Consider the following 12,786-nt stretch of genomic DNA (forward strand, 5'->3'; position numbering starts at 1 on the left):
TTGCAGTGAGCTGAGATTGTGCCACTGCACTCCAGCCTGGGCAACAAGAGTGAAACTGTCTAAAAAAAAAAAATGAATAAATAAAATAAATATATCATTTAAGCCAGGTGTGGTGGTGTGCCTATAGTGCGAGCTACTCAGGAGGCTGAGGCGGGAGGATCGCTTGAACCCAGGAGCTTGAAGCTGCCTGGGCAAGACAACAAACAAACAAAAATAATAAAAATTGTTTAACTTACCTTGCATCAACTCCATCAAATACTTTCTGACACTCATTTCCAATAACTTCTTGCTTTAGATAATACAGCATTCTCACACGAAGCAAAACCCTAAAAACAAGGGAAAATAAATCAAAAGGCATAAAGACATTAATCGTTTAAAATATTCGGACATGGGGTTACAATTAGGAAGGAATTTGTGTACAGATTTTAAAATAATGAAATAATAATTACTTCTGATTAAATGAATCTTATTACTACCATATATATAAAGAACTTCTCCAAAATCTTCATAATCATCATTATTTCATATACAAGTAAGATATAATGAGCTCATTTGGAGGCCAGTTTTACTTATCTGTTGGTGAGAACAATGACACAAGAGGTATCATGATTTGCTTGAAGGATACCTTGTAAAATTAGGATTAGGATTGGCCCTAGACCATGCTGTCTCGGTACTCAAAATCAGCATGCTTAGAGATTATTAATAAATTCAGAACAGTAAACATTTAAAGAGTTGTGTTTAAAATACCCTACTACCTACTTATTACAGTGGTGTTTTATATGTTTTTTGTAGCCTTCATCTTGAAGTAGCTGCTCGGGATTATATTTTCGAAGCCATTCTGCTTTTTGTATATCAAATGAGCTTGTCTGAGTTTTTACTTTCTTCCCTTTTCGACCCCTGGGTACAGGAGCTGACAGGCCTGTTAAAATAAGAAGGACATGTAAAATTAGGAGTAATTTGTATAAAAATTTGCAATTTGAAAGATTGTTTCAATGCAAGAAATTTCTGAGGTCTGTTCAGAGATCTTTAAAATATTAGTAACAATACTGACCAAATCACAAATCAAGATGATGGTTTTATACATATTAAAACATATTTCTCCCAAATAGCTAACAATTCTACATCTCATATTAATCATTCTGATTTCCTTTTTGTTCCAAAACAGATTTTTTTTTTACAAATATAAAACCCAAAAGATCAAACTTATGCCCTCTGCTTTACTTTTGCTTTCCTAGATACTAAAAGATATGTTTTGCCCTCTACTCTTGCTTTTCAAAACTGATTTAGATAGATTAGGTTAGCCATCCTCTTCAAGATAGCTAAACTCATTTTAGTTCTTTGAGCTATTTGTTGTGAAATATTTAAAAACTACAAAAACGTACTGCCACTCTTCATGTTCACATATTCCATGTTTACTTAGGTTTTTTTTTAGACAGAGTCACTCTGTTGCTCAGGCTGGAGTGCAGTGGTGTGATTTCGGCTCACTGCAACCTCTGCCTTCTGGGTTCAAGTGATTCTCCTGCCTCAGCCTCCCAAGTAGCTGGGATTACAGGCATGCGCCACCACACCTGGCTAACTTCAGTAATTTTAGTAGAGACAGGGTTTCACCATGTTGGCCAGGTTGGTCACAAACACTTAGTTTTTTATTAAAGGAAATAATACATACTTGAAGTCCATATGTAGTCCTCTCCTATTAAATTCACTCATTCCTTCCCAGAGATTACCACTACCCTGAATTTGTTTTTCCATTCCATGCATGTTTATACTATTACCTATGTTGGATAAGTATTTAGTATTTAAGTTTTCAGATATTACATTATAAATGTAAGCCTGCACCTTGTTTATTACTCTGAACTTTTAAAAGATTTATCCTGGTTGACTCATGAGGCTCTAATTCATCTATTTTTGTTTCTGTATAATAATTTATTACATAACTATACCACCTCCTATTTATTAATCTTCCATGATATTTGAGCTGTTTTGCTTGTAATTTTTCACAATTATTAATAATGCAGTTTTGACTCCTCTTGCAGTTCTTGTACCTCATTTACCTTTTCCTTGCCATTTTATAACAGGTGAGTACTCCACTACAATGGTACATAGAAGCACTATATGGATTTGTCCATTTTTCCTTATAATTTTGGCAGAGGTTTTTTTTTCTTTTGCCTTTACATTTTGAGACTATTTTAGATGTATATAAGTTCATACTTGTTATAGTTTCTTCTATGGATTATTCTTTTTAATTATTAGGTAGTGTCTTTTTTTTTTTTTTATTCCAATTGATACCTTCCATCTTAAATTCACTTCGTTCTATGTTCATGGTACTACAACATTTTGTACGGTTTAGTATTTGCATGGTACAGTTTTAATAAATAAACTTTTAAGCTTGTTTGGTGTTTAATAATATCGCTTTAAAGTATAAAAATGTTTATTTTTCCCCCCATCTAACAATTTTCCTCTTTTAACAGGTGAAAATATACATAGGCTGCATACATATGTTTATATGTTTAGTTTTAAAATTTTATTGTTTATCATACCTTCCTTCTTTCTGTGTTTTGCTGGAATGATAAATAGTTCTGTATTCCAATCTTCTCCACCCTTGTTGGTTTGAAAACAGTACATACTTAAAAATACACATGCTTAAATTTTCCTAATGAAATCTACAGATATTCTGTATTTCCTATTTTCTTCCTAACAAGATTTTCCCAGATTCATCATTCAATCTTCTTTTTACTTTTTCATTCCATTATATGTTGTTATAATTTATAGGCTTCTGCTTTCACTGTTTTTACAGCACCTTATTCTTTCGAAGTCATGGTGTATTTGAAGTATCTTTGAAGATATTAATGATAGTTAAAGAAAAGGTGTCCTCCTTTTTGAATCCTTGTGTCTTTCAAGTTCATTTTAATGGTTTTTTTTCTTTTTCTTCTTTTTTTTTTTTTTTTTTTTCTGAGACAGAGTCTTGCTCTGTCAGCCAGGCTGGAGTGCAGTAGCATGATCTCGGCTCACTGCAACCTCTGCCTCCCGGGTTCAAGCGATTCTCATGCCTCAGCATCCCAAGTAGCTGGGATTACAGGTGCGTGTCACCATGGCTGGCTAATTTTTGTATTTTTAGTAGAGACGGGGTTTCACCATGTTGGCCAGGCTGGTCTTGAACTCTTGACCTCAAGTGATCTGGCCACCTCAGCCTCCCAAAGTGCTGGGATTACAGGGGTGAGCCACCGTGCCCAGCCAATGGTTTTTTGTCTCTCTCTTTCATGTTGGAGACTTTCCTGAGATGCCTGATAATCCTTGGCTGTGTTTGCTCTTATTTAAGTGTGACAAATAAAAAAGGTGACAGGGAGACTGAAGGGATGGAGCATAGTGATTGTGGGCTCACTGAAAGGTAACTGGCTGGGTTTTTTTCCTGTCATTATCTTTAGGTTTGGGGCAAGCCCTTTAGTTTTATTCCTTGAGTAATGAAACAACCAGAATGCACACAGTTATTTAATCCCTATTTGGTAGCTCCGCAACTCAACTACCACCGCAACCCAGACTTCTATTTTACTCTTTCCAGAGAAAAAATTTTGAGTCAGTTTTCATCCTGGCAACATGGAACTGAAGAGGGTATTTATGGCCTTTTTAAACTGCTTTGAATGAAAGCTTCTATCCTTTCACACCCACTTCCAGAGGTTCCTGATGTCACAAATATCTAAGACATTTGGGAAATCCATAAAGCAAAGCAGTTTGCCTTTCCCACTGCTGACCTAAGATTCAGGTCTCTCAGGTTGGTTAAATCAGTTACCACTAATATATTTGCCTCCAGTTTCCAAAATCTTGTTGCCGTTTCCTCTCCCATTTTTGAGAGTTTATGCTTATTTTAAAATTATAGAATACAAGTATATACAACAGTCCCATTATCCACCTTCAATAATTATCAACTCATGGCCAATTTTGTTCACCCCCAATCTTTCACATTATTTTGAAGTAAATGTAAGAAATCAATAATTTCATTCATAAATATCAAAGGTATCTTTTAGCAATACCTAAAAGATATTTAGTGATGTCTACATTTAACAGAGGTATCTATTTAGTGATAAAGCTTCCATTAAAATAACTACAATACTATTATCAGCCCTAGGATGTAATGATAGCTTCTTAATATTTGGTATTCAACATTCCAATTAGTTAATAAAGATAATAAAACATTTCCTCTGGGTTATTCGTTTCAATCAGGATCTAAATAAAGCCCCCACAGCACTTTGGGAGGCTGAGGCAGGAGGATCACTTGAGCCCAGGAATTTTGAGACACGCCTGGGCAATAAAGTGAGACTCCATCTCAAAAAAAAAAAAAAAAAAAAAAAAATTAGCCAGGTGTGATGGTACACACCTGTACTCCCAGCTACAGGAGAGGAGGATCGCTTGAGCCCGGGAGGTTGAGGCTGTAGTGAGCCGTGTTCACGCCACAACACTCCAGCTTGGGCAACAGAACGAGACCCTGTTGCAAAACATAAAAATAAAAATAAAGTCCCCAGACCCCACACTGCAACTGGTTGATAACTTTTCAATCTCTTTTAGGTTATAGCAGGGTTTCAATCTTGGCACTACAATATTTTGAGCAGGATAGTTCTTCATTGTGGGGGGCGGGAGGCTATCTGTGAACTCCTGGCTTCTACCCACTAGATGCCAGTAATATGCTGAAGGTTGTGATAGTCTTGTGGTAGGGGTGGGATTGGGGCAGAAAGTCATATTTGGCTGTGAATAGATACCTCTCTATTCACTCCTAATCCGATAATTTATTTATTGAGGAATCCAAGTCTTTTGTTCTGTAGAATTTGTTAAGCTTAGTGCCTTACTTTTTTCTAGTGGAGTTTCAAGAAAGAGTTCGGGAAATTACATTTGTGTGATTCTTCCATCTACCTAGAAGTCAGGTCTTCACATTAATTAAACTCACTGTCTCCTATTAAAATAGGCCTACACTGACCACCCTATCTAAAATGGGTGCTTTCTGATGTTTTCCATCTCTATAGTTTATTTACTTCACAGTAATTACCACAATCTGTAACTAATGTACATTCTTACTATGTCTGTCTACCTGGTTAGAATGTAAGGTTCATGAGCTCAGGGATCTTGTCTATTTTGTTTCTTCTTATCTTTTCAACACCTTGCACAAGACACACACCAGGCATTCAATAGATATTTTTTGATTAAATAGAATAAAATTGTAACAAATTTAAGGGCATAGTAATTCTTTTTATTTTTTACTGGAAATTCAATTATTTTATGCTATAAAATAATTATTTTATGCAGAAAAGAATGTTCTGTTAGCAAGGCTAAGGAGAAAAAAAGTACTAGCATATACCTCTGAGAGGACTGTAAATTGGCATAACCATTTTGGACAGCAAATTAAAGTATAATGAAAATTTAGGCCAGGCATGGTGGCTCATGTCTGTGATCGCAGCACTTCGGGTGGCTGAGGGGGAAGGATTGCTTGAGCCCAGGAGTTCAAGACCAGCCTGGGCAACATGGTAGGACCCTGACTCTACAATATAAAAAAAATTTTTAAAAGCCAGGTGTGGTGCTACATGCTTGTGGTCTCAGCTACTCAGGAGGTTGAGGCAGAAGGATGGCTTGAGCCCAGGAGGTGGAGGCTGCATTGAGCTATGTTTGCATCACTGTAGTCTAGCCTGGGGGACAGAGCAAAATCCTGTCTCAAATAATAAGCAAAAATTAAAAAGTATTATGAAAATTTAAAATGCCTATCAATGTTTCTCAAACTTAAATATGTACACTAATTCCTATGGATCTTGTTAAAATGCAGATTCTTATTCAGTAAATCTGAGGCCTAAGATTCTGCATTTCTAAGAAGCTTCCAGAAGATGCTGATGCTGCTGACCCAGAGACCACATTTTAGGTAATAAAGATGTATATAAGCTATACTTTAATAATTCCATTTTTGATATCTACTTTAGTGAAAGATTTATTTGCATGCACAAGGAGGAGGGTACATGGATCTTCTCTGAAACTTGTTTTTTAATGGTCTAAAATTGAAACTACCTAAATACCCATCATCAGAGGAGATACTAAATAATTATGGAATATCTATACTATGGAATACTAAGCAGAACTTAAAAAATGAGATAGATCTATCTGAGCATAAATGGAAAGACCTCTAAGACATTTAGTTGGGTCATCAATTCCAAACAGATACATATTTGATAATAAAATGTAAAATCCACCAAACTGGTAACATTGGCATTTTCAGAAGCCGGAAACTTGAATTGGCAGTGAAAGTTAAGGTTCCTTAATATTATTTGTAATGTTTTATATTTTATAGGAGAATACGTTAAGTATTACTTATATAACTCAAAATAAATTTTAAAAGCAAATGAAACAATGTTCTTACCTAGATGATTCTGTAGCTCTCGTGTCTGTCCATCTTCAGTTGGAGTAATGAGATCCCATATGAAACCTTTAATCTTCTCATCTCCTCGGTAGTGAACAAGGCAATATGCTAAGAGAGCTCGGCAAATTATCTCTACATCGTGTTCATTTAGCTGCCTTTTGAAACGGCCATGAGATAGAATCTCTCTCCATCGGCCCCACCTGGTTAAAAAGGGTATAGTTACATTGATATTGAGTCAAGTTCTAGAGAAAAATATAACTCACAGATAAAAGGAATGAAAAACTTAAAAAAATTGTCATTTTTCCTAATTAAGTCTTCCCTACCCATGCATAGAATGTAGAGGAATGGTATAGTAATTTCTAGTATATTATATTCAGTAATGGATAACATCTAATTTGTATTACTGAATATGCAAATTTAAGAACAAGAAGTTTGAATTTAGTGATACTTTGAAAATTTAAATACTTGAGGATAATCTCATCATTCTGCTCTTAAATATATGCTAAAAATAGAAAGAGTACTTCAAAAGTAAATTTTAATGATTCTAAGAAGATAAAAAATATACTCAAAACCAGTATATATTTTCTGTAACATTACATACCAGACTACTTAGAGCAAATATTAAAAACAATGTTTTACCCATAAACTAGCAGGTTTTTCTCAACTCTAAAGCATTCAGTTCTTCCATAGCCATTGGAACGGTCACAGGGTCTCCGGAGTTTGGGCTTTTCATCTCCTTCACTTTCAGCTTCAGATAATTCAGCCAATTCATCTTTTGTGGCACTAAAAGGTCTTGTTTGCTTCCTAATTCTTGGAGTGTCAATAACCAAGCTGTTCTGTAAAACAGAACAGCTATTACTTGAAGGTGCTTTTATGATTTTGCTTACAACAGTGTTCTACATTTTCACCTTGTACAAACAATAATTACAGAAACACAGACAAAAAGAAACCACTAACAGTTTCACCAACCTATTCAGTCAACTTAGAATTGCTTATATTCCTTTAGAATTCTTACTACCACACATGTAAAATTTTACGACATTATAGTCATAGGATAAAAAGAACTTGATATTTTGTATATTAATATAACATTATCATAATCATAAAAATATTTTAAACTAAATTTATGCCTTATAATTTTTCTTTACCTAATTCATAATTTAGATTGTCCTTAATTTTTAAAATAAATAATGCTAAAGTAAATCTTTGTGGCTTAAGTTTATTCTAAAGATAAATTCAAAAGAAGGGAAGTATCCAGAAATGGAAATACTGGTCAAAGGTTATGAATATTTTACAGCGCTTTCCAAAAGACTTAATACACAAAAAGCAACGCAGTTAATTGCATCAACCTCAGTACGTTCGATTCAGTTTAATTCATTCAAAACAATTTAGGTTAACATACTTTTTATTTTTATTGAGAAACTTCTCTAAGCTAGGCACTATGTTATGGGCTGTGGTATAATGATGAATAAGGCTGTTTCTACTCATAAAGGAATCCAAAGTTTTAGTTACACAGACAAATGTGTCACTAAATAAATGCTATTCGGGATGAATTTTTTTATGATATAAGAGGTATCACAGTCAGAGAAAATGTCACAAAGTAGTGATACTAGAAAGAGTTCTTAAAGAATTAAAAGTAGTTTGCCAGGCAGTGAGGGAAGAGATAGCATTACAAGTAGAGGAAAGAGCAAGGGATCTGAAATGGTATCAGATTTTCAGGAAATGCTTATGTCCTAGAGCAGAAGAGGACAAATGGTAGGAGAGAAGGCAGGGACCAGACCATAAAGGTCCTGGTATGCCATAATATGTATGGAATGCATTATATTTAAGGGGCATGTGATGTCCTATGACAGGTGATGTTAACTTTTGCCAAGTTTCTCCACTGTGAAGTTACTAGTTTTCCTTTTGGAATTAATAAGTATTTCGGAAATATTCTTTGAAGACACATAAATATGTTGTGTCTCCTTAAGCTTTTACCCACTAATTTTAGAATTCACTGATGGATCTTGTATGCTACAATTATTACTACAGTTGATTCATGGTGATTTTTTATTTCCTTCATTCCTTCTACATTTATTAAATGGAATTCTTCCGTAAGAAAGACTTGTCCCTTTTCCTCTTTTTCCCCTTCCCAGTTTCCTTAAAAAAAAAAAACAAAAAAAACTAATTGTATTTTTTTCTTAATTTTCAAATGTCTTTTTCCCCAAATCTTTTGAGATTTGATACATTTTTGATCAACTTATATTAGCTTTTATATAATAGAAACATTAACTTTCATATACATTTCTGCTACAAATAGTGTCACCACTCTGACTGCACTTTCATTTCTCCATTACATAATTCTGTCTTGTATGGTTAAATATGCCAGTCACTTCCTTTGTAATTTCTAATTTAGAATGTTTTTCCACCCAAATATTTGTGAAAAGAAATCTAATTTCTATTTTTCATGTTTTGATTAAAAAACACTTAAAAATATTTTATCACAAATTAGTTTACTTGGTATACAGCATAGGATTATAACGCTCCTCCCAAATGCTAATCCAATATCCTAGTCACCATTTATTAAATCATCTTTCTTTAGCACTATTATATGTCATAAACTTATACTTTGATCTTTTTCTGTTGTTATCCTATTCTTTGCTTTGTATCTTTCTGTCAGTACCATACTTTTTAAACTATTGTTTTATATTAATATATTTTATTTTTTTAATTAATTTATTTTTTTAAAGACAGGTTCTTGATGTCACTCAGGCTGGAGTGCAATGGCACAATCACAGCTCACTGCAGCCTCGAACTCTTGGGGTCAAGCCATCCTCACACCTTCAGGCTCCTTCGTAGCTAGGATTACAGTCACGCGCAACCATGCCTAGCTAATTTTAATTTTTTTTTTTTGTAGAGAACAGGGTCTTGCTATGTTGCCCAGGCTGGTATCAAACTCCTAGCTTCAACCAATCCTCCTGCCTCTCAGCCTCCTGAAGTGCTGGGATTATACAGGAATGAGCCACTGTGCCTAGCTGTATTAATATATTTAGATACTTTAACATACAGTAATGTTAGTCTTTATTATACATTTTCAGAAAAGTCTTTAATTTTTTACAAAAGTATAAACTTTAAAATGTTATTGCACAAGTATTAAAGGACTATATGCTTATATAAGTTTATTTACAAAATCCTTAACTCCTTAAAATAATCTACAAAGCCCTGTTGATTTGGCCCATGTCTTCAGTCTCTGACCTCATCTATTACCACCATGCTCACTAACTCTTCACATTCTGCCACAATGTATTTCTGCTTCTAGAATACACTAAGCTTATTTCTACCAGTGTCTCATTGCCATTCCCTCTGCCTCAAAGCTTTTCCTGACATTACAGTGTATTGGCTCTTTCTCTTCATTCAAGTCTCCGTGCAGATAATCCTTTTGCAGTGACCTCCCTTGATCACTTCACCTAGTCTAATTCTACTTCTCCAGCATTCTCTACCATCTTACTGCTTTATTTTCCTCACTCCCTAAATTATCTTATATATTTGTTTACCACTTTCTTACCCACCAGGATGTAATTAACAATATATACTGCTGAAAAATCATAAATAGAGATCACATTGTAAGCATCATTCTGCATCTCTCTCTTTCTCTGTCTTGGAGCTCTGTTAGTCCACAGTAGATGGTACATAAGAATGTCCATTCTTATTATTTTTTGTTTTAATTATTGCATTAGACAGTATGAATGTACCATTGCTCCCATACAGAAAATTTAGTTTCTAAATTTTTGCTATAACAAAAAATGCTGCAATGAGTATCACTGTACTGTATTATCATTGTACATGTATGCTTATTGCTGCAGGACAGATTCCTAAGAGTGCATTAAATATTCTTCCAAAAAAAATTTAAAATTATTTTGTCTAGTTATAAGAAAAAATTGTTTAACATTCTGATTTGCATTGCATTACATCTATGCATTAACATTTCTATGTTTACAAACGAACTGTTAAAATGTTTAAAATATTCCCAATGGACACATCTCCCAACCAAATTTCACTTTACAGAAATCAAACACAGCTTTCTTTAGGTATATTCTTAAGTGTTCTATATCTTTTTTTCTTCTACTGTGAAGTAGATATCCTATTACATTATATTTTTCCATTTCTGTTAGTACTGACATTTAGGAAGGCTCAATGGCATATTTATCTTCTATCCCGTTAATTCACTAAACTCACTTACGAACTTTTATAGTGTTTTGCAGACCCCACTACTTGTTTAGGTATATGAACATGCCACACGCCAATAATATTTTTATAATTACCTTTTCATGTTTACCTGTTTCACACAGAATTACATATATTTCCAAAATGCATTCAACAATAATACTTATGGATGGTAGCTGTGTTACTCCTAATTGTAAAGCTTTACATTTTAAAAGGCTATCAACAAAGATCCAATGCATCAGTGCTTAATATAAAATTCCTTTAATCATCTAGCTGTTATTTTAATAATCGGTAAGACTCAAAAATACTGATTTCTATATAATTATTAGACAAGTGTGTCTTAGTAAATAAGCAGTTATGCTATTATTATCAGTTCCATAAAGTGAATTTTAGCATTTTGACCTTTTCTTAGCTCAAGGGAAGTCATAAGAGAAACAGTTTAAAAAATGCCACTTTCTTGACTGCTTTTTTTCTCCTTTTATTTACATTTTACTAGATTATCATTAATGGGTTCTGACACTAAGAAAACATTAAAGAGAAAATAAATGTACCCACGATTTGAAGACATTAAAAAAATTTTAAAAACATATTATAATTTTAAGAATGTAAATTATATCCAAAAGTTAAACTTTCCCTGTAGGGATAACCCATCATAGGAGATATTAGATGTATTAAATTGAAGGAGTACCTCACTCAGTTCATTCTGCTACCCTACTTCAATTTATATATGCAGAAATTTGTTTTAGTAACTGCATAATTGAATACCTTAAAATATTACAATACTATTGCCAAAGTATCCCAAAAGCAAGTTTATTTTAGAGGGATAAACATACTTACTCTGCCACTGATGGCCTCTATATCTATTTCTGCCTTTTTAGCCCATTTTTGCCAGAAGTTGGGATCATCTAAAGAAATATCTGTCCGGTTTCCAGATGCCACAAAACTCGCCTGAAATACATAATGGCAGTTTTAGAGGAAAAATCTATCAAAGTACACTTAAAACATTATCTCCTCACATTTACTATGGATAGAATTTGAATTCCGCATACTCATACATCAAAGGGTGTGTCAAATTCAGTGGTCTGAAACACAGCGCTGCATCTGCTTAAGGCAAAGGCTTAATGCAAACACAGGCTGAAGTTTAGGAGCGGAATTAAATAAGTTATTACTGTTGGTTAACTCTTATATTTTTGGTAAGTAAGGACTGAATCTTTTTGGTGAGGAGGCTACAGAAAACGGAGGTATGGTTTCTGAAAACATTACAAGACCATTAAGAAATCAGGTTAGAGAACAAGAATTTCCAAACCTGCCTGCACTACAGAGTTAATTTTCTGGTATATTTCTAGTTTATTTTCATCACATTTTCAGATAGTAATATCTCCTAAAGGAAATATAACACAGGATATGGGAAATAAAGGAAAATAAATCATTGTCATTTTAAAAACTCTTTTCCCAAACACACACAAACAAGAAACTCTACCTTACCACAGAAACACTGCATAACCACTGTAAAAATTTAAGAAAATATTGAGGAGCAAAAGAAGAAAATATAAGTGATTTATTTTCGTAAATACTGTGGAAATTATAAAATCTTTTAGTTGGAAGAAACTCTAAAGATAACACTTCAACTCTTTAACTTGTGTTCTAATAACCATTATTTACAACTTAAATCACTGTAAATAGGCCTCACCAAAAAATGTCATCAAAATGCTTTATGAAAACGAAAGAAGCATTGAAGATACACAATGTGTTAAGGGCCTGAAAAATGTTATGTGAATTTTTATAAAAATAAATAGAAGAATACGGTCACATAAAATGATTTTCAAAGGAGACTAGTAAATGGTTTTAAGATAATGCCCAATTATCAGGGATACAAACAAAAGGTAAAAATCTTAATTAAAAAAAAGTCTTAATAAAATTTAAAAAATCCAGAAAAATCCCACATTAAAAAGATAAAACTGTTAAAAGCAAACAAGTCATTTTTTGATACTCAAGATAACTGTCAGTTTAAGCACTGATAATTAACAGCAAGGAATTATGTTTCATTTTATTTTTAAATGTGGTAATAGTATTGTAGTATGTTTTAAAAGTCTTTATTTTTAATGATACATATGGAAACATGTAAAGGTGGTGATTACATCTGGGATTTGCTTCGAAACAGTATGAAAAAGTGGGAGGTGGTGATGAAACAAGTTTAG

General features: G+C 33.4%; 1 protein-coding gene across 14 annotated transcripts in view; it reads right to left on the bottom strand.

Annotated features, from left to right (window-relative positions):
* Window positions 1–12,786, bottom strand: part of CHD9 (chromodomain helicase DNA binding protein 9) — a 277,990-nt gene that overhangs the window by 54,402 nt on the left and 210,802 nt on the right. For all 14 annotated transcript variants that reach the window (XR_004026514.1, XM_030797120.1, XM_030797100.1 and 11 more), the window contains 5 exons: window positions 11,426–11,536; window positions 7,025–7,221; window positions 6,386–6,585; window positions 760–919; window positions 237–326 (listed from right to left, as the gene is read on the bottom strand). Coding sequence is in view for 13 of the 14 variants with exons in the window: in XM_030797120.1 (XP_030652980.1) it covers window positions 237–326; window positions 760–919; window positions 6,386–6,585; window positions 7,025–7,221; window positions 11,426–11,536 (758 nt within the window). In the remaining variant the exon portion in view is untranslated. The remainder of the gene's footprint in view (window positions 1–236; window positions 327–759; window positions 920–6,385; window positions 6,586–7,024; window positions 7,222–11,425; window positions 11,537–12,786) is intronic.

This window comes from Nomascus leucogenys, chromosome 2 (assembly GCF_006542625.1).
Source record: "Nomascus leucogenys isolate Asia chromosome 2, Asia_NLE_v1, whole genome shotgun sequence".
Lineage (NCBI taxonomy): Eukaryota > Metazoa > Chordata > Mammalia > Primates > Hylobatidae > Nomascus > Nomascus leucogenys.